This window comes from Orycteropus afer, unplaced genomic scaffold (assembly GCF_000298275.1).
Source record: "Orycteropus afer afer isolate SDZICR_OR568_19922 unplaced genomic scaffold, OryAfe1.0 scaffold00009, whole genome shotgun sequence".
In the NCBI taxonomy this organism is placed as follows: Eukaryota; Metazoa; Chordata; class Mammalia; order Tubulidentata; family Orycteropodidae; genus Orycteropus; species Orycteropus afer.
In genome coordinates, this window is record NW_006921596.1 from 6,231,992 (window position 1) to 6,255,696 (window position 23,705).

At 39.4% G+C, this 23,705-nt stretch overlaps 1 protein-coding gene across 1 annotated transcript in view; it reads right to left on the minus strand.

Moving 5' to 3' along the window:
- The window catches only part of CUNH16orf87 (chromosome unknown C16orf87 homolog), a 61,134-nt gene extending 37,972 nt beyond the window's left edge, over positions 1-23,162 (minus strand). Inside the window, exons 1-2 of the mRNA XM_007946813.2 lie at positions 23,097-23,162; positions 15,001-15,097 (exon numbers count right to left, since the gene is read on the minus strand). Of these exons, the coding sequence (XP_007945004.1) occupies positions 15,001-15,097; positions 23,097-23,162 (163 nt within the window). The remainder of the gene's footprint in view (positions 1-15,000; positions 15,098-23,096) is intronic.
- Between the last annotated feature and the right edge of the window lie 543 nt (positions 23,163-23,705).

Genomic DNA, 23,705 nt, shown 5'->3' on the forward strand with positions numbered 1-23,705 from the left:
CTTTGTTTCCAACTTTTGCATTCCAGTCACCAGTGATAATTAACACATCCTGATTGCATGTTTGGTCAATTTCAGACTGCAGAAGTTGATAAAATTCTTCAATTTCCTCATCTTTGGCTTTGGTGGTTAGGGCATAAATTTGAATAATAGTTGTATTAATGGGGCTTCCTTGTAGGTGTGTGGGTATTATCCTATCACTGACAACATTGTACTTCAGGACAGATCTTGAAACGTCCTTTGTGATGATGAATGCCACGCCATTCCTCTTCAAACTGTTATTCCCGGCATAGTAGATCACATGGCTGTCTGATTCAAAATGGCCAAAAACAGTCCACTTCAGCTCACTAATGCCAAGGATATCAATCTTTATGTATTCCATTTCATTTTTGACAACTTCTAATTTTCCTAGACTCATACTTTGTACACTCCATGTTCCGACGATTAATGGATGTCTGGAGCTGTTTCTCTTCAATTTGAGTGGTGCCACATCAGCAAATGGAGGTCTCAAAAGCTTTACTTTATCCATAGGGGTAAGGCTGGGTTTACTCAGATGATGCAGCTCTTTCCCAGTCCTATTTTGAGAGCCTTCTAATCTAACCGGACTATTCATAAAGTTGCACAGTAATGTATCAGTGTTACTTTGCTATTCATAAGGTTTTTCCCTGGCCAGTTATTTGAGAAGTGGATGGCCTCCTCCTTCTTCCTGGTCTGTCTCAGTCTGTAAGCTGGGCTGATACCTGTGCACCATGTGCATCCCACTGGGTTAGAAACACCAGTGGCTCAGCCTCAAAACTCACATCTACACGTCACCATGGCAGGACAAACCAACAGACAAGTTTGTCTCCCTGCTGGAATCCTCTCATACCACCCTTACCTGGGTCCCTGCGGCTGACTCCTCCTCTGTCCAGATTCCTAGGCCTTTTAATCCCCTTTCTCCCGCTCTCCCGCCCTGCACTTTGGGCGTGCGTGAGTTCCTCTCCTCACTTGGATCCCTGCAGCTGACTGCTCCTCTGAGTTCCTGGCTTTTATTCCCCTTTTTCCTGCTCTCCCACCCTGCTGCTTTGGGCGTGCCTGAGTTCCCTCTCCTCACCTGGATCCCTGCGGCTCACTGCCGCAGGTTATATGCATTTAAATTCTAGATTATATGCATTTAAAACTTTTAATAACTATTGTCAGATCACTCTCCAAAAAAGTGTGCCAATTTATTCTCCTATCAGTAGTCTCCACCACTCACCTGTCAGTTTGTCATACTGTAGTGCCTTGCATGCTACTGTGATGCTGGAAACTCTGTCACGGGTATTTCAAATACTAATAGGTTCACTCATGTTGGACAGGTTTGAGCAGAGCTTCCAGACAAGACAGACTAGGAAGAAGGAAATGGCAGTCCACCTCTGAAAAAACTGGCCAATGAAAACCTTATGAATGGCAGTGAAACACTATTGATACAGGGCTGGAAGATGAGTCCCTCAGGTTGGAAGGCACTCAAAATACAACCAGGGAAGAACTGCTTCTTCAAAGTAGAGTCAGCCTTAATGACTTGGATGGAGTAAAGCGCCTGTGACTGTCATTTGCTGATGGGGCAGGACTCAAAATGAGAAGAAACAGCTGTAAATATTCATTAATAATTGGAACATAGAATGTACAAAGTATGAACTTCGGAAAATTAGAAGTGGTCAGAAATGAAATGGAACATATAAGGATGGCTATACTAGACACTGTTGTTGTTATGTGCCATCAAGTCGGTCCCAACTCATAGCGACCCGTCCTTGGGTTTCCAAGGCAGTATCACTATGGAATTAAATTGCCCAACCTTCATTCCGAGGAGTGGCTGGTGGGTTTGAAACGCCAGCCTTCTGGTTAGCAGTCAAGTGCTTTAGGCACTACACTACCAGAGTTCCTATACTAGACATTAGTGAGCTGAAATGAATTGGTATTGGCCATTTTGAATCACACAATCACATGGTTTACTATGCCAGGAATGACAAATTGAAGAATGGCATCACATTCATCATCAAAAAGAACATTTCAAGATTGATTCTGAACTACAGTGCTGTCAGTGACAGGATGATATACATATGCCTATAAGGAAGACCACTTAGTACAACTATTATACAAATTTACGCACCAATCACCAAAGCAAAAGATGCAGTCTATGCTAATAATTCACGGTGATTGGGATGCAAAAGTTGAAACAAAGAAGCTTTGGTAGTTGGAAAATACGGCTTTGGTGAGAGAAATAATGCCAGAAACCAAATGAAAGAATTTCACAAGATCAACAACTTACTCATTGTAAAAGCTTTTTTCAACCACATAAACAGCAACTATATGCCAACAACTTGACAGATGGAATACACAGGAATCAAATCAACTACATCTGTGGAAAGATACAATGGAGAAACTCAGTCATCACTCAGAACCAGGTCAGGGGCTAACTGGAGAACAAAGCATCAATCGCTCATATGCAAGTTCAAGTTAAAATTGAAGAAAATTAAAACAAGTCCACAAGACCCAAAATATGACCTGGAGTATATCCCCCATCTGAATTTAGAGACCACCTGAAGAAAAGATTTGATGCACTGAACACCAATGACTGAAAATCAAACGAGTTGTGGTATGACATCAAGGACATCATACATGAAAAAAGCAAAAGATCATTAAAAAGACAGAAAAGGAAGAAAAGTCCAAAATGGTTGTCAGAAGAGAGTCTGAAAGTTGCTCTTAAACAGAGTAAAGCAAATGGAAGAAAGGATGACATAGAAGAGCAGAACAGAAGGTTTCAAAGAGCAAAGAAGACAAAGCCAAGTATTATAATGAAATGTGCAAAGACCTGGGGTTAGAAAACCAAATTGGAAAAACATGCTCAGCATTTCTCAAGCTGAAAGAACTGAAGAAAAAATTCAAGCCTCCAGTTGCAACACTGAACGATTCTATGGGCAAAATACAGAACAATGCAGGAAGCATCTGAAGAAGATGGATGAAGTAATATAGAATCACTATACCAAAAAGAATTGGTCAACGCCCCACCATTTGAGGAGGTAGAATATGATCTAGAACCAATGGTACTGAAGGAAGAATTCCAGTGGCACTGAAGGAACTGGTGAAAAGCAAGGCTCCAGGATATGACGGAATAACCACTGAGATGTTTCAACAAATGGATGCATTGCTGGAGGAGCGTACTCATTTGTGCCAAGAAATCTGGAAGACGGTTACCTGGCCGAATAGAAGGTATCAATTATTTGTGTCCCTTCCAAAGAAAGAATGCAGAAATTATTGAACCATATCATTAATATCACATGGAAGTAAAATTTTCCGGAAGATAATTCAAAACTGGTTGCAGGAGTATATTGCCAGGTAACTGCCAGATACTCAAGCTGCATTGAGAAGAGGATGTTACATCACTGCTGATGTCAGATGGGTCTTGACTGGAAGGAAAAAATACCAGAAAAATGTTTGTGTTTTATGGACTATGCAAAGGCATTCAACTGTGTGGACCATAACAAATTATGGATAGCATTGCTAAGGATGGGAATTCCAGAACACTTAATTGTGCCCATGTGGAACCCGTACATTGACCAAGAGGCAGTTGTTTGAACTGCACATGGGGATACTGCATGGTTTAAAATCAGAAAAGGTGTGAGTCAGGGCTGTGTTCTTTCACCATACTTATTCAATATGTATGCTGAGCAAATAATCAGAAAACCTGGAGTATATGAAGAAAGCAGCCTCAGGACTGGAGGAAGTCTCATCAACAACCTGTAATATGCAGATGATACAACCTTGCTTGTTGAAAATGAAGACTTGAAATACTGATGAAGAACAAAGCCTACAGCCTTCAGTAAGTATTACACCTCAAAACCAAAAAAAAAAAACAAAAAAAAAACCCAAACTCACTGCCATCAAGTCAATTCCAACTCACAGTGACCCCCTTTGGGTTTCTGAGGTGGTAAATCTTTACAGAAGTAGATTGCCCAGTCTTCCTTCCAGGGAGTGGCTAGTGGGATTTAACTGCTAACCTTCTGGTTAGCAGTCAAATGCCTTAGGCATTATGCCAAAATCCTCACAAATAAACCAATAAACAGCACCACAATAAATGCAGAAACGATTAAAGTTGTCAAGGATTTCATTTTACTTGGATCTACAACGAATGCCCATTACAGCAGCAGTCAAGTAATCAGATAATGTATTGCACTGGGCAAATTTGGTACAAAAGACCTCTTTAAAGTGTTAAAGAACAAAGATGTCACTTTGAAGATTAAGGCGTCTGACCCAAGACATGGTATTGTCAATAGGCTCATATGCATGGGAAAGATGGACAAAAAAAAAAAACCATGGAACAATTAATGCATTTGAATTGTGGTGTTTGCAAAGAATATTGAAAATAATTGAAAAAGTTAGCAATTACTTCCAGTAAGATGGTGGAATAGGAAGACAAGCTACACAGACCTTCAACAAAGAAAAGAGAGACCAATTGACACAGAGAAGATAATCCTGGAGCCCTGAGATTTGAAAGGAAGGCTACAGAATTGTATTAAACACCAACTAGTAGATGAATCTGAATGAAAACAGTGAATAAGGAGATAAATGGAGCTGTGCACTGTCAGCTGTCCTGATGGCATGGAGTCTAAATATTTCCAAGTGGTGTTAAAACCAAAAAAATCCAAACTCACTGCCGGCGAGTCTATTCTGACTCATAGCAACCCCTTTTTGGGTTTCAGAGGCTATTATCTCTACAGAAGTAGATTGCCCAGTCCTCCTTCGGAGGAGGGGCTGGTGTGTTTGAAGTGCCAGCCTTCTGGTTAGTAGTCAAATGCCTTAGGCACTATGCCAGCAGAGCTCCCAAGTGGTGTTAGGACCTGAGAATTAACCTAAAATCAGCCCTGCTTGCCAAGGGCTGCATGGACTAATGCACAGATAGCTGATGACTGAAAAGGGAAAGAGCAAAAAAGGAGATGAACCGAGCTGCGGACTTTCAGCTGTCCAGAGGGTACAGCCATTTTGAATGTTTACAAGTGGTGGCCATTTTGGATATTTCAAGTGACCGCATTCTCATTCAGATTCCAGGGACCTAAGAATAGGCTCCATTTGCCAAAGACAGCACAGACATATGGGAGGCTGATGACTGGAGAAGAAACAGGTGGTGGTTGTTGTTTGCCGTCAAGTCAGCCCTGACTCACAGCGACCCCTCCTTGGGTTTCCAAGGCAATATCACTACGCAAGTAGATTGCCCAACCTTCCTTCCGAGAAGTGGCTGGTGGGTTTGAACCGTCAGCCTTCTGGTTAGCAGTCAAGTGCCTTAGGCACTATGCTACCACAGCTCCTAAGAGACTGGTAGTGAATGCATAAGTGCTGCCAACTAGCAAACAGAAGAGCACCGTACCTTGTTTACTCAGATACAGCCAAACAAAACAAAGAAAGGAAAACCTTGGGTGAATCACATCAACATATAGTCACCAATTAAATATAAACACAAAAACGTCACAATGTCTCAGAGACAAGAGACCATCACAGTCCACACAAAGAAGCAAGACAAAGCAGTAGAAACAAGGGACCAGGATGCCAACCCAGAACACATCCCTGAGGAGGAAGCAGCATTGGAACTCAGTGATAGGAATTCAAAATAATTATATTTAGGTACCTTCAACGGATTGAGAGACAGATCATTCACTGTGAATGATGATGGCTCAGTCAAGGTGATACATAACCTTAACCAGCTACAGCCAGCATTACTCTCATCTCACACCTCAGCATTCATTACTGCCAGACATTGTTAGTGAGCAAAGCAGTCAGAAGTAGATTTTTCACTATGGTCATAAATGTGAAATGTCAGATAGCAAGACAGTCAATAAGTGAGGAATAGGTGTATATATTACCCATTTTCATTTCTTCTATAAATTCCCTGCTAACTTACTTTCCTTAAAACTGATATAGTCTAGATCCCAGACAATGTTATACAAGCACTTAATAAATTGAAGAGAATTTAAAAATAATATTCTTTCTAATTTCCTATGTATGGATTATCCAAAGCAAATTTTATTTTTAATAAAAAATAAAAGCTATTATTTAATTTAATCTATTACATAAATGAGTATTTATTGAGTACCTGTAACCTGCCATAATCTACATATATTTGACATTGTTAAATATACTTCATCTGCACATCAATCCTCTAAGGCTGTTGTTAGGTGCCGTCAAGTCATCTCCGACTTATGCACAACAGAATGAAACATTGCCCAGTCCTGCGCCAGCCTCACGATCCCTGCTGTACCTGAGCCCATGATTGCAGCCACTGTCTCAATCCATTTCGTTGAGGGCCTTCCCCTTTTTCATTGACCCTCCACTTTACCAAGCATGATATCCTTCTCCAGAGTCTGATCCCTTTTGACAACATGACCAAAGTAGGTGAGATAAAGTGTGGGCATTCTCATTTTCAAGGAACATTCCCGCTGCACTTCTCCCAGGACAAATTTGTTAGTCCTTTTAGCAGTCCACAGTACGTTCAGTATTCTTTGCCAAATCCTCTAAAGTAGGTAATAAAGTAGGTAATATAAATCTTACTAATAAGTAAACATTAACTGTTCATGGAGGTTAACTATTTGCTTAGAAAGTGACAGAGCTGGAATCAGAATCTTAAACCAGGTCTTCTGATTTCCTTCATGGTTTTATAGGCTTTGAATACTTTTATCCTTTCTTTAAGACTCTTTTGTCTGGTTTCTGCAACACAGACCACTATTCCTGATGTTTCCTGTTCCTATTCTGTTTCTTTTGCTGGTTCCTTTCTCTACTTCCTGAAATCTCTAGGCTTCAATGTTTCATCTTCATCTCAAGATCAAAAGGCCACCATTTTTACACAGCAGAACCCTTAGGAAGCTCCATATTTAAAACAGTAATAATGAATTGCTTCTTAAAACTCACTCCCATACATTATGGGGACTGCAATCAATGTCACGGAACAAAATGTGTATGAACTGTTGAATGGAAAATGAATCTGCTCTGTAAACTTTCAGCCAAATCACAATTAAAAAAAAAACCTCACTCCCATGGCATACATACCACTACCCTCCTGTTGGCTTTTCTCCTACAGTAGGCATTTCTTCTTAATGACCCAAACTGCCTACCCACCTCCACCCTTTAAGGTTGGTGTTGCCAGAGTTCAGTCTCTGACCTCCTTTCTCTTTCTATCCTACATTATCCCAGAACAAACTCAAATGTCAAATTGATATTTCAATAATGTTAACTACCATCTATGTGCTGACGGCTCTAAAGCTTTATCTCTAGCTGAGCTTGTTCCTGAGTTTCAGACTATATATATAATTGCAGGGAGAAAAAAATCCACATGGAAGATGTTGCACCATTATATCCAAAACTAAATTCATCTTTCCCTCAAAATTTATCATCTGGAGAATTCTGAGAAGATAATGGCATAAACAGACCATCACTGTTAGCCTCTCCCACAAATACAACAAGATAATACAACAAGGAAATGGTGCTTGGCTTTTAGAGACTCTGAATCAGGGAGCAGGAAACTGCAAACAGTCAAGAATCAAAAGATCCACAAGTCGCATACAGTAAGAAAATCATTTCTCCCACCATCCCTACCCCTCTCCCTAACCACGTGGGCTGCCAGCTGCTGGAGCCCCAGAAAAGGAGCCTGCTTGCCTAACCACCACAGCCCCTGCCTATACAAGACAGGACCCCAAACTTCTGCCCTAAAATCAACAAGGCAGACCTCCCAGGAGTCCATTTGGAGTGTGTCAACTTGTCCCCTATCCAGCCACGGTTGGCTGCAAGCCTACCTTGAATTACCACAGAAGGCCCATACATGGAGTCTACTTTCATAGTCAATACTCTACCTGCCTTCCTGTGTAGCCCATAGGTCAGGCCTCTAAAACCAAAAGGAGAGACCTCCTCAAGAGTCAGGTCACATCTCTTTATCCCTCTTTCAGTCAGTACTCAGGATTGCTGAGGCTGCTGTGTGCAGATATCTTCAGTGGAAGCTATACCCTCAGCCAACATACCACAGGGGGTGCTCTGATTTCAACAAGGCAGACTTCCCAAGGGATAAATAAAATTGACAAACCTTCGGCTAGACTAACAAAGGAAAAAAAGTGAAAAGATGCAAATAAAAGAGGAGACATTACAACTGACCCAACAGAAATAAAGATAATTACAGCACAGCAATATGAACAACTGTATGGCAACAAACTAGATAACCTAGAAGAAAAGAACAATTCTTATAAGCTCACAACCCACTCAAACTGACTCAAGAGGAAATAGAAAGTCTCAACGGACTCATAACAAGTGAAGACATCGAATCAGTGATCAAAAACCTCCCAACCAAAAAAACTCCTGGACCAGATGGAAATTCTACCAAACATTTATAGGAGAATTGACACCATTCTGTTTAAACTCGTCCAAAATATAGAGAAGGAAGTATTACTTCTTAATTCAATCTATGAAGCAAACATAACCAAATCAGACAAAGACACAAGGAAAGTAAAGTACTGGCTAATATCTTTTATGAATAGATGTAAAACTCCTCAACAAAACACTAGCAAACAGAATCAAACAGCATATAAGAGAACCATACACCATGACCAAGTAGGATTTATTCCAGGAATGCAGGGATGGTTCAATGTTGTTGTTGTTGTTACGTGCCGTCGAGTCGGCCCCGACTCATAGCGACCCCTCCTTGAGTTTCCGAGGCAGTGTCACTACAGAAGTAGGATTGCCCAACCTTCCTTCCGAGGAGTGGCTGGTGGGTTTGAACCGCCAGCCTTCTGGTTAGCAGTCAAGTGCCTCAGGCACTATGCTACCAGAGCTCCCGGTTCAACATTAGAAAATGAATTAATGTAACACACCACATCAATAGAACAAAGAACCACATGCCAACCTCTATGGATGCAGAAAAAGCATTTCATGAAATCTAACACCCTTTCTTTTTGCTGCTGCTGTTGTACATGAGCAGCCTCAGCATCTACTCTTTCATTTTGCTGTTACTGTAAACCTATCAATCACACAATTATTTTCAATTTAATGTTTTACAGGTGTACAACTTATTGACAGCAATTATAATAATTGGCTGTGCTATCCCACCCTTAATCAACACAATATTTCCATCACTGTGAACCCCTCTTCCCTCCCTCCCACCTGGTAACCACTAAGAAACTTTGGTCTTTATACATTTTGCCTTTTCTCATCTTCTTATATAAGTGAGGTTATATAATATTTTATCCTTTCATGATTGGCTTATTTCACTCCGCATAAGTTCTGCCAGCTCCATCCATACTGCACCATATAGCAAGATTTCATTTTCCCTACTATATGTAATGTATGTATGTGCCACATTTTGTTCATCCATGTATCTGTTGATGGGCATTTAAACTGTTCTCGCCTTTTGGCTACTGTGAATAGGGCTACAATGAATACTGGAGTGAAAGTTTCTGTTTGAGTCTCTGCTTTCAAGTCTTTTAGGTATCTACTTAGGAGTGGAATTGCTGGGCTATATGGTAGTTATACTTTCAGTTTTTTAAGGAATGACTACACTGTTTTCCACATTGGCTGCACCATTTTGCATTCCCACCAGTAATGGGTAAGGGTTTGGATTTCCCCACATCTTCACCATCATTTGGTGTTTCCTATTTTTTTGTTGTTGTGGTGGTGGTGGTTGTTTTTAATCTTAGCCATCTTAGTAGGAGTGAAATGGTGATCTCATTATAGTTTTGATTTCCATCTCTCTGATGGCTAACGATGCTGAACACCTTTTCATGTGCTTGGTGGCCATGGAATGTCTTTTGGTGATATGTCTATTCAAGTCCTTTGTCCATTTTATGATTGGGTTATCTGTCTTTTTGTTGTTAAGGTGTTGAAGTTTTATATGTATTTTTTGGTTATTAGAATATTCTCAGATATATGGTTTCCAAAGATATTCTCCCAGTCAGTAGCTTGCCTTTACCTTTCTTGATAAAGCCTTTTAATGAACAAAAGTTTTTAATTTTTATGAGATCTATTTATTTTCTTTTGCTGATTGTGCATCTGTTATTATATTGGATAATGCATTGTTAAAAGCTAGGCCTGACAGCACTGCTTCTCCTCCTAAGAATTTCATAGTTATAGTTTGCACATTTAGGTCCTTAATCCATTTCTTTGTTTTTGTGTATGATGTGAGGGATAGATCCTATTTCATTTCCTGCATGTGGAAATCCTATCTTCCCAGCACTATCTATTGAAAAGACTCTTCTTTCCTCATCAAATGGACTTACCACCCTTGTCAAAAAACAGGTGACCACAGATGTATGGGTGTATATTTGGACTCTTAGTTCCAGTCCATTGGTCTATGTCTATTGTTATACCAGTACCAGGCTGTTTTGTTTTGATACTGTAGTTGTATACCAAAAAAATAAAAACCACTGCCTTCCCATCAAATGAATTCCAACTTACAGAGAACTTATAGAACAGAGATGAACTGACCCACAAGGTTTCCAAGGCTGTAAATCTTTACAGAAGCAGACTGCCTCATCTTTCTCCTGTGGAGTGGCTGGTAGGTTTGAATCGCCAACCTTCTGATTAGCAGCCAAATGTTTTAATCACTTTGCTACCAGAGCTTCTGTTGCTGTACACTACAGTTTAAAATCAAGAAGTGTGAGTCCTCCTACTTTGTTCTTCTCTTTCAACATTACTTTATCTATTCACAACCTATTGCCATTCCATATAAAGTTGAGGATTAGGTTTTTTATTTATGTAAAGAAGACTGCTGGGATTTTGATCAGGATTGCATTGAATCTAAATATCACTTAGGGTAATACTGACACCTTAACAATATTAACTCTCCCAATCCATGAACATGGAACATCTTTCCATTTATTTGTCTCCTTTAATCTTGCAGTAGTATTTTATTGTTTTCACTGTATAAATCCCTCATATCCTGGATTTATCCCTAGTGTTTTACTCTTAGATGTTATTGTAAATGGAATTGTTTCTGCATTTTCCCTTTCAGATTTCTCATTGCTGGTGTAGAGAAATTCAACTGATTTTTGTTTGTTGACCTTGTTTTCTCAAGAAAAGACAAATGTATAGACAAGAAACTTTATTAGTGGTTATCAGGGGCAGGATGAAGGAAGGAAGGGAGGGGTTCACAGTGATGGAGGTATGTTGATTAAGTGCAGGGTTGCACAGTGATTATTTTAATTGCTGTCAGTAAGTTGTACACCTTTAAAAAACTGAATTGTTAAAAGTTGTGTGGTATATATGTTTACAATGACCAAAAAAGAAAAAGAAAGGATAGTTACTGAGGCTGCTTATGTACAACCAAAAACCTCATGGGATTTGGTTTGTTGGTTTGGAGGTTCAGGGTCATGGTTTCATGGGACATCCCAGTTAATTGGCTTAATAACATGTTTAGTGCCTCTGTTCTACTTCCTAGTTCAATGTGTAATGCCTGGGGTCTTAAAAGCTTGCAAGAGGCCATACAACATACAATAATTGGTCTCCATTCTCCCAGGACAACAGAGGAAGGAGCATCAGGAATAGGAGGAAGAAATGGAAAGTTTGGCAAATTGCCTCCACGAACAACTGCCTCCTTTGCCATGACACCAGAAGAACGGGATGGTGCCTGCCTACCATTTCTGAACATTCTGATCAAAGATTCTATACAAGAATCCTGATGAAAAGAAGGGAAATGGAGAATATAGTTGCAAAATGTCACGGACTCCAGACTTCCTGGAGCCATGAAGGCTGGATGAACCCTTAAAACTACTGCCCTGAGATAATCTTTAAAACTTAAACTAAAAATATACCCTGAAGTCTTCTTAAAACCAAATAATAGTTTAGCTTAACTAGTTAAAATTTTAAAAAAAGGTCTGCCTTGAGCATCATGCTCTTTTAAGAACTATCTCTATGGGATCAAATTGTCAACAGCAACTGGAAAGATTAGATAGGAACCTTGGGGGCAGTGAGTTTGTGTTAATGGGGAAGAAGCAACTCAGAAAAAGAGGGTGAGAATGGTTGCACAACTTGAAGAATATAATCAGTGTCAATGAATTGTACGTGAAGAAACTGTTGAACTGGTGTATGTTTTGCTCTGTATATTCTCAACAACAACAAAGTAAAATAACATTAAAAAAAAAAAAAAAACACTATTATATTCCCTTTCTAACCAGTAATCCAAGTCAGAAATCTGTGAGTCATTCTAAATTCTTTTCTCTGGTTGAACTTGTTCTGACTCCTTAACACTTGTCTTGTAGTATCTATCCCTCCTCTCTAACTTTGCTCAGTTTCTTCCTTACCTTGTTTCTCACCTGAATCACTGGTAACAGGAACAGGTTCAATAAATATCTGCTGAATTAACAAAATAAACCGTAACACTTTGTCCCATTAAGGATAAAAACCATGTCTTTATTCATCTTTGGGGACTTAGCACTGAGCTGACGTCACTCCAAAATGTCTACTTAATCAATCTTTATTCCAGGGTTCCCATATCTGAATCAAACTCTCAGAGAATAAGAGCTAAGAATCCATTTTTAACAAGCTGTCTGGATGACTAATATATAGCCAATCCAGCAACTGCCTTTAAGAACCAATGGATTAAGTCCGTTCTCATGATGAAAAGGGAATAAACTGAACAGAAGCAGAAAAGGAATTAAACAGCTTTCTTACCACTTCTAAAGAGACCTAGATAACAGACCTCTCACAGGTATAATTAATTATTGAATCACCTACTACTATAACCATTCTTTTTCTAAATCATCATCTTCTTTCAGTTATCCTAACGGCAAGAGCCCACTTCCGCTGTTGTACCTCTGTAAACAACTCTCTACACAGTAGCCAGAATGAGCTAAAATCCTAATCAGAGTATTCCATTCCCCTTTTCCCTATCCCACATCACATCTTAAGAAGAAAACACTAAACTGTTACTCTGGTTTACAAAGCCCTATATAATCTGGTCCCTGCCTATCCATCTGACCTCATCTCCCATATGCTTCTCCTCTTACTGGCTACCCTTCAACTCACACTGGTCTTTTTGTTCCTAAAATATGCCAAGCTTTTTCCAGCCCCAGAACTTCTGCATTTACTATCTCATCAGCCAAGAATTCTTCTTTCTAATCTTTTCATGGTTTACTCCATTTTCCTATCAAGCCCTCAGCTTAAATGTCACCTCCTCAGGGAGGCCTTCGTTAACAATCCAATTGAAAGGAGCCTTCCAGTCACATGCTAGGACAGCACCATATTTTAATTTGGGAGCTCTGGTGGTGCAGTGCCTAAGGCATCTGACTGCTTACCAGAAGGCTGGGGTTCAAATCCACCAGCCAGCTACTCCTCAGAAGGAAGGTTGGGCAATCTACTTCTGTAGCAATACCACCTCGGAAACCCAAGGAGGGGTCGCTATAAGTTGGATCCACTCCAGGGCAGTGGTTGCATTTACATAACAAAGCATTTATCACAAATTGACATTTTCTCTGTTTATTGGTTCATTGTTTATCTTCTCCCAACCAGAATGTAAGCTCCAGGACAGCAGTGAACCTATCTTGGTACTAGATTCACTGCTTTATGACCAAAGTTTAGAATAAAGCAATAAACCAAATCCATTGTGTGGAGTCAATTCCGACTCATGGTGACCTCATGTGTTTCAGAACAGAACTTTGCTCCATAGGGTTTTCAACTGCTGTAATCTCTGGTAGCATAGTGGCTAAGGCACTTGACTGCTAACCAGAAGGCTGTCGGTTCAAACCCACCAGCCACTCCTCAGAAGGAAGGTTGGGCATTTCTACTTCCATAGTGATACTGCCTCAGAAACCCAAAGAGGGGTCGCTATGAGTCGGGGCCGACTAGATGGCAAACAACAACAACAACAACAACAATCTAATGGAAACAGATCACCAGGCCATTCTTCCACAGCACCGCTAGATGGATTCAAAAGGCAAGCCTTTCAGTTAGCAGCCAAGCATAAACCATTTGCAACATCCAGGGGCCTTTAGGTTTAGAATAGTGATTGGCTTATAGCAAGAAATATTTGTAAATGATCTACTCTTATTTTGGGATCAATACTATATGAAGTTCTGATTTTATCAAAGAATAAAAAATGTCATCTTTTCATGAACATATCCATTGAATAAATTCAACACATCTACATTAATGGGAGAGCGACAAATTTAAACAAAGTAAAACTAGCAATTTTTTTAGGTATACTGAATCACGGAACTGTGAAAAATAATCAACACATCTAAAAGTTGTTTTTATACCAAAATCAAGTTGTATTTTTCCACAGCCACTAGTTTAAAAATAAAAACCTTTAAAAATGTTTTACTAGCATCGTTAGAGATGCTATCATATCTATCAACAGGTGAACGGATAAATAAATTGTGGTGTAGATATACAACAGATACTACTACTAAGCAATAAAAAAGAATGAATATTATTGATACATATAACATGAATGAATCTCAAACAATTATGCTCAAAGAATTCAGACAAAAAAAGAAGACATACATTATTCCATTTATATAAAGTTCTAGAAGAAGACAAAAATCAGAGCAGTAGTTCTCTGGCATGAGGGTGGCAGGAAGGAGGGATTACAAAAGGGTAAGAGGAAATTTTTGTGGATATTGAATAGGCAGGCTCTTTACTTTGACTGTGGTGAACTTACCAAACTGTATATTTAAAATATGTGCAGTTTATTATATGTCAATTACATCTTAACAAAGCTATATTAAAATATAAAACAAGGATAAGATCAGGTTACATACACCCTTGCTTAAAACCCTTCAGTGGCACCCTATCCTCCAAAAAAATAAATTATTATAAGCTTTGTGAGCTTGGTAAAGGAGGTAACATTTAAATGTAATAAACCAGTGTCAAATTTACAATACCTAATAAAAGCCAAAGACATACTTCAATAGATTTTTAAGTTTCAACTTCACTAGAAAAAAATGGAAATAATAAATTCACAAAAAAAATTAAAACTTTTATATCAAAAAGCTAGAAGTTTAGTAAACTCTCACAAATTACCTGTAGAAGATGGTGATTTCTCTGAATGTTTTGCATTTAAAAGTTTTCTGCTAATAAATATGTAACCACAGGGGCACGATTTACATGCAACAGGAACCTGTAAAAAAAATATATATATATTATTACCAGTTTTCTATTGTTAAATCTCTTAATGTTTATATGGTCTCTTCAACTTAGTGATAAACTGCTTGAAGTACTTAAACGCCAACTTCCTCATAACAATTTATCTGAGGCAGGTATCACATCCTATACATCTTCAAACTTTTTCCCGAGTGCTCAATAATAGCATGCATACCATAAATACATGATAAATATGTGTTGATGTTTATGATCAATAGAAAACTTTAATAGGGTCAGAGGCAGGGGAAGGATGGGGGAAAAAAAAGTAGCATTTCCTAAAATGTTAGCTTGACATAGGACAAAATTGGAAAGAATGATTGGTTAGGAAGCCACTGAAGTATTACCAGCAGTAGATTAAAAGGGCCCAACTGGAACAGTGAAAACGGAAATAGATTTTTAAAGATACAGAAAAACAAATCACTAACTTTATATGGAAAGGAAAGAGACCTCGGATAAGCAAAGCACTATTGAAGAACAAAGTAGGAGGTCTCACACTGCTGGATCTCAAAAGCTACTATACAGTCACAGTAGTCAAAACTGCCTGGTACTGGTATAATGACAGACACATAGACCAGTGGCACAGAAATGAAATAGATCCATCGACCTATGGTCAGCTGATCTTTGACAAAGGGCCAAAATCCATTCAATGGGGAAGAGAAAGTTTGTTTAATAAATGGTGCTGGCAAAAACGGGAGATCCATTTGCAGAAAAATGAAGCAAGATCTGTACCTCACACCATACACAAAAACTACCTCCAGATGGATCAAAGACTTAAATGTGACACCTAAAGCTATAGAGTTCCTCAAGGAAAAACCAGGGGCAAATTTAGGGGCCCTAATATATGGCATAAATAGACTATAAAGCATAACCTAAAATACACAAAAGCAGAAGAGAAACTAGATGAATGGGACTTTCTAAAAATTAAATTTTTATGTGCTTCCAAAGACTTCTCCAAAAGAGTCAAACGAGAACCTACAGATTGGGAAAAAATATTTGGCAATGACATATCTGACAAGGGATTTATCTCCAGAATTTATAGAAAACTCCAACACCTCAATAACAAAAAGACAAAAAATTCAATTAAAAAATGGGCAAAAGACACAAATAGACACTTCACCAAGGTTCATCAGGTGGCCAACAAACATATGAAGAAATGCTCACGATCATTAGCCATTAGAGAGATGCAAAATAAAACATCTTGCTCCAGCACTAGCACCAAAGTTCAACAAAACACAAAATAACAAATGCTGGCAAGGATGCGGAGAGATTGGGACACTCGTACACTGCTAGTGGGACTGTAAAATGGTACAACCACTGTGGAAAGCACTATGGCGATTCCTCAGAAAGCTAGAATTAGAAATACCATTTGACCCAGCCATTCTTTAACTAGGTATATATTCTAAAGAAGTGAGAGCCATGACAAGAACAGACATATGCACACCCATTCACTGCAGCACTATTTACAATAGCCAAAAGATGGAAACAACCTAGGTGTCCATCAACTGAGGAATGGATAACCAAACTATGGTACATACACACAATGTAATACTTTGCAACCCTAAAGAATAACCTAGAATCTGCAAAACACCGCATAACGTGGAAGAACTTGGAGGACGTTGTTGTTGTTATGTGCCATCAAGTTGGAACTGACTCATAGCAACCTTTCCTTGGGTTTCCAAGGCAGTATCACTACGGACGTAGATTGCCCCATCTTCCTTCCGAGGAGTGGCTGGTGGGTTTGAACCTCCAGCCTTCTGGTTAGCAGTCAAGTACCTTAGGCACTATGCTACCAGAGTGAAATAAGTCAATCACAGAAGGACAAATATTGTATTAGTCCATTATGGTAAAAGTCAAGGAACAGTTTACATATGGAAGGAAATTTTTTCTCTGTTGGTTACCAGGAGCAGGAGGGTAGGGTAGGGAACACTGTTAGATAGGTAGAGATAAGTATTGATTTGGGTGAAGAGAAGGGCAATGTACCAAATGTGAGTGATCAACATGGTGGCACTGAGGAAGAGGAAGACAGAGAGAGGTACATGGGAGGCACAGACAACAAAGATGAACCCTTTTGCCCAAACAGTACTGCGTTGTTAGTGAAGGCAAACCTGGGTATATGGGTGGATAGACGGGTGGACAGGCTGAACTATTAGGTATGTCTATGAAGCGGGGAGTGTACCCAAGACCATGTATAGAGTTGGCAGACGGTGGTCCTGCAAGTGTATTTGTATATTCTGTAAGAATTCCCAGGTGTATAGTAGAGCTGACAAGGGACAAGGTTGCAGTCACTTCTTAGGCACAGCCAGCTACCCAGAGGGACCAAGGAGTTGAACCTGTGGGCTTGGGACCATAGTCAGGGGACATCAAGTTCAACTGGCATAACATACTACACAAAACATTGTTCTACCTCCTACTCTGGCGAGTAGCGACTGGGATCTTAAAAGCTTGCAAACAGTCATTTAGATGTAACATGGGTCGCTCCTCGTTCAGAGCAAAGAAGAATGAAGAAAACCAAAGACTCATGGAAACAATTAGTCCTAGCGACTGGTACACCATGCGATCTGCAGCCTATATGACTATAAGACCAGAAGAGCTAGATGGTGCCCGGCTACCACTGTCAACCCCTGGGGGGGTGGATCTATGTAGGAGACCATGGATAAAGACAGAGAACAATGTGGAACAAAACTCAAAATCATTTGGGGGGAAAAATAGGGAGGGACAGTTTTGCTGGTCTGATAGAGCCTGGTGGAACCACTGAGACTATGGTCCCTAGCTACTTTTGAGGTCTGGAATTGAACCCACACCTGAGGCTTCCAGCCCAACAAAAGATAGGCATATGAGTTGAACATTTACCTGAGGGTAGATACACTCCTTTGAGAGAACAATCATGGGAGAAAGAAAGGCTGTGTATGCACAGGGAGACGGGCGGGAGTGCATGAAGGGATGGACACAGGAAGAGGTAACTGTCGGGAGGAAGTGGGAGGGGGCTGTTGTAGTCAGTGTCATGAGACAAAGTGCATGTGAACTGCTGTATGGAAAGTGAATTTGCTCTGTAAATTTTCACCCAAATCACAATAAAAGAAAAGGAAAAAGAAAATGGAAACAGAGAAAAGGTAATTTGACAGACATTTCCAACAGAGGAAAACAAGGCTTAAGCCTGAACTGACCACTGGGGATAAAGCTGGACAATTTGGGAAAATGATCTCCAGGCTCTAGCATGAGAAGGGGAGATGCCCAATACCACCGACAGAAAAAGACTAGTTACCAACAATCAGAGGGGCAAAAGTATAATACAACCAAAAGAGAATGTAAAAGAAAGTTTTTCAGATCTAGGTTCTTTTGGTCTCAGTTTTAGGAATAACGTTGGATAAAACATTCAAGCTCTTCAGACATCTGTTTCCTCATCTATAAAATATATACAGCTCCATTCTGTTTCAAAGGAGCCCTGATGGCACAATGGTTAAAGCACTCAGCTGCCAACAGTTTGCCAGTTTAAACCTACTAGCCACACCATGAGAGAAAAATGTGGCTCACTGCTTCTGTAAAGATATATAGCCTTGGAAACCCTGTGGGATTCTACTCTGACTATAGGATTGCTGTGAGTTGGAATTGACTCAATGGCAAAGGGATTTTTTTTAGGTATCGGTTCTCTGTTTCAAGCAGTCCATGAGCTCAAATGTATTTTTTAAATGCAAATTTATTGAAAGTCATTGGAAAAATTTAAAGACATTTTCCTCCATAATCATTTCACTAATACTAACCTTAATGATCCATGGAATTAAGACATAAGCACCAAAAGCCAGAAATTAATCTCAACAAAATAGTACTCACAGAATAATTATAGTCAGAAAATTGCAGTTCCCTTTGTAAAATAAATTCCATTTGCCTATTGTTCTGCTTGTATAAAAGTTTAGTTATAATTATAAAGCTTTTTATCCATGTATGTACAAAATGCTTCATATCCTAGTATATAAATACTTGGTCTAATTAAGCTAATTGAAATTTTGGCAGAAGAGTTTGTCTCCTTTGCATAAAAATATTGTACAAAAGATCTCTAGTTTGTATTTAAGAAAACAATGAATCCTATATAAATAATTTAACTCCAAATATGGTCCAATAACACAAATGGTTCCTTCAAATATGAAAATATAACATTGTGTGTATGTTTAATAGTGTAAAATCTGCTACAAATAGATGTTTATTTGTTTTTTAATTTCACATCTTCACAGAAAACCAAGCTCAAAGGTACTGACTCATTTCCTTTACACCTAAACATATCATTAAGGACATTGACAGTAATATAAATTGTTTTAAAATTAATGCTATCCAAAACACAATGTTCATATTCAACAGTTCCTTTGTTACTTAGCAAGTATTTTCTTCCTGCTATTGAAACGCAATACATTTAAAATAATAGGTTTCTGTCTTATATACAAGAAAATTATAGCATCATATCCAGAGCTAACAGATAATGCTGCAGTTAGATGAGAAAGCCATATTTGGCTTTGAAATCAGTATCCACAATGACTAATTCAACTGACAGAGTGATTTTCATCCCTTAACTGTAAGTGTTTTAGGCTCAAGAAACATTCAGGTGTCTGAGCTAATTCATTCTAGAGGTTGTTTTTATAATGGAAAGTAAAAACGAAAGAGAAGGGGACACCACAACAATCCAAATCCTATAAAAACAACTATGAAATAAATTAGACAACTTAGTAATATTAATCTCTTAATTACAATTTTTATTTTAAACAAACACCCTAAACTTCCTTCAAATTTCAGTTAATAATGCTAAAGAGAGTAGCAATGAAGAGTTCTAATTTTATACTTTTAGAATTTTAAAAAGAAAAAATAAATCCAAAGTACTGTTACTGAGGTTTATTATGGGTGTACTACATCAATTCATTCCTTAAAAAGTGAATTTAAAATGCTTCTATGTTTTACAAGTAAAATCAGAAAAAAGCTGCAGTGAAATAACCCTGGTCCTATATTTAAAAGGCTCTAAAATAACCACTTTATACAGAAACTATTTATATTCTTTCCTACTTAACAGAACCAAACTCACTCATAGCAGAAGTGTTTGTTATATGGCCCATAAAACTTTTAAATGAAAAAGAAACAAAAAAATCTGCTAAGAAAATTTAAGGCAAAATATACATAAGATACCAGAAACTGACAAGAACATGAATACTACACACAGTAAATTTTCAGTGGTTAATGGATATGAAATTGAAAATGAAAAATATTACGGTTTAGATGTTTTGAAACTACATTTTCAATAAACTCCTGCAAAAGAGATGCTATAACTTTCTTGTATGCTGGTCTTTGTACCCATGTTTTTAAACTAAACAACACACATGCATGCATGCATGCATATACACACACACACACACACACACAGAGCATATTATATCTATTCAACTGGGGAAAGGTCTCAAACTTCAAATTCCACATTTATGAATAAAACTGTAACTAAATCCTAATTTAATACTCTTCAGGCAATTTAAAATTACAGTATTTTAATAAGTTGTCAAAAAAAATGTCTTTCTATACAGAAGGACAAATATTATATGATGCCACTTACACAAAAAATCTAAAATTGGCAAAGGCACAGAGACAAAAGTTATGAGGGGCTGAGGGATGAAAGAATGGGGAATGATTACTTAACAGGGACTGGGTTTCTGTATTTGGTGATGAAAAACTTTTGGACATAGTGGTGATGGTTGCAAAACAGCGAACATAACTAATGTCACTGAATTGTGCACTTACAAAGGGTTAAAATGACAAAACTTTGTTATATATACAGGCACAATACATTTTTTAAAAAGTCTTTCTGGATTACAACTTTTCCAGATTACAACTAAAAGCAGCTTGTAGCTTTAAGTAATGAGAAAACTAAAATTACACTATAAAATGAATCTACTATTTTCTTCAGTTATTCTTACTAAACTTCAGTTATTCTTACTAAAAGAAAATTCACTTTTAAAAATTACCAAAATATCAATTAGTTTTCTTATATGCCATATTGGGAGCTTTGGTAGCATAATGCCTAAGGCACTTGACTGTTAACCAGAAGGCTGGCAGTTCAAACCCACCAGCCACTCCTTGGAAGGCAGATGGGGCAATCTACTTCTGTAGTGATACTGCCTCGGAAACCCAAGGAGGGGTTGCTATGAGTTGAGTCCAACTTGAGGGCACATAACAACAACATATGTCATATTACCTTAAGCATTTAGAATAAAAAACAAAGCAACATTAAAATTATGTATTAGCTAATTTTATATAAAAGAATGTGTATGTGCGTGTAACAAAATTAATACAATCTTTCCAAATAAAATGCTCATAATGTCTGGTTGAACAGTTGTAGGAACTTCTACAAGTTTATTTTCCATTTCTCTTTCTTTAACCAGGATATTAAAAACAGGTTTTGTTTTTTTTTTTCCTGAAAGGTTATTTTATGCCAAGTAAAATAAGGTCAGAATTTGCAATGACTTGTGCCCTCCAGAAACTGGAATGCATAATGCATACCATATAAACCTTATACTCCTACACAATTAACTACAACAAATGGAAATGATTTAAATATTGTAATAATCTCCCACAAAAAAAAAAGACAAATCTCAAAGACCATTTTGTCAGGATTTGATAAATTTAATAACTAGAATGGAAATAACTCTTTACTTTGGAAAACATGAGTAAATTGTTTTAATACTGCATCCTGTAGGGTAGTTTATTAACCATATGCTCCTTGTACAATATTTCTCTGATCCACAAAATGTACCACTGACCATAAAAGATATTCAATAAAAACATGTAACAGATTTGGGCAACCCACAAGATTGCTCCCTAAAGAACCCATTACAGTTAGCTTATTAAAAAAAAGTCTCCACAGTCATTTCAAATGACTCTTAATTTTTAAAAAAAAGGGGGGGGGGAGGCAGAGGTAGTCATTTTGAAAAGAAAATTCACACAATGTAAAAGGAAAAGCACTCAGATCTGTATGTTGGCATAAAAGAGGGCCTTAGGAATGGTTTTAATTGAGGGAGTTTTAGCTCAATGCATCCTAAGGTTTAGAAAAATGTCTGTTCTTTGAGGAATCTTATGTTTAAGCATAGGAAACAGTAAAAGGGATTTTAAAAATTCAGCTAAGATATGAATTCAGCGTAGAAAGCAGTCATTCAATACTTATGAAAGTATATGTAATATTTTAAAAGATCTGGAGGCAGGAATGCCAAATTTATAGCATGCCCAATTTATATTTTCAAGGTGGGGGGAGGCTTCAATAAGGATGTTAGTCAATGTTTTATTTAAAACAATGTAAAGAACAGGTTTACATTTACTTATCAAAAATGTAACAAACATAGTTACATAAATATAATAAATTCATTTTTGAAAAAGACTTCCAAATTCACCAAAACTTTAAATCATATCTGCGGCCCTTTCTTACTGCATTTAAACCTCCTCTGGTGGGAAACCGGGTGGAGACAGTTGGTGGGGGTCCACTGCACACATGAAATCGAACAAAGCAACCCTGCACGGTAGGAATGGGTTTTCCGGGCCAGGGGCCCGGCCTTGATCTAGAACACATCAGGCATTCGTTTCGGGGCAGAGGGGGCTAGAAGGGACCGTACTCGTCAACTTGAGCCGCTGCCCCCAGGCTCCCGCCAGTGTCACCCAGGGCAGGCGAGGCGACTCGGGGAGGTTCCACGCAGCTGGGTCACAGGAAGGAGGGACTTGCCCGTCTGGCCGCCACCAAGTGGACACCGGCTGGGTTGCGGCCCGTGGCGTTTCCTGGGCAACCCTCGGCTCAGCCAGACTCGCTCCAGACTACCTCACTAATCACCCCAGGGCCGACCCACCCGCACGGCCGCCGAGACCCCGGCGAGGTATGCGTTTTAGAGCTAACGGCAGTCAGGCAACGGCCCTTCGCTCGCGCGCCACCGCCCCGCCGGCTCGCGCGCCTGAACCCCGGCGCCCACCTGTTGGTCGCATTCGGGGCATGATTTGGTGGCCATCTTCACTTTCTTGGCTCGAGTTGCGGACATGCTCTTCTCCCCTCGGCAGTAGCAACAGTGGTGGCGGCGGCAGCTCGCGCTCCTCCCCTCGTACCTCCTCCCTTCGTACCTCAACAGGCCAGCCTCCGCCCGCCCCGTCTCCTCTGGCCTCTCCGAGGCTCCGGCGGGCGCGCGCGGGCGCGAGCTCGCACACAGCCTGCGTGCAGAGGGGGCGGGGCGCCGGGTTCGCAGAGAAGGACTGCAGGCGTTTCTCACCCGCTCCTTGACACCTGGGCAGTAGCTCCCCACGCCGGCTCACGCGCCACGCCCGGACCGTTGTCGAATTCGTCTGGAGCCTAGAAAGAAGCCCGCCTCGATCGCCCCGCGTTACAATAGGCAGCCTTCTTGTGGACTACGTGGGGGCGTGGCTTGAGCGGGACTCTGCAGTAAAGGGCCTAGCGTTCGACCAAAGAATACACAAAAAAGACAGCCTTAGTTACGCCCACTCCCAGCGGAGGAGAAAGTGAGCGTGAAGGGGGCGGGGACAAGGTAAACCTCTTCGCACAAAAACCGCTGCCGTGAAGTGTATTAAGA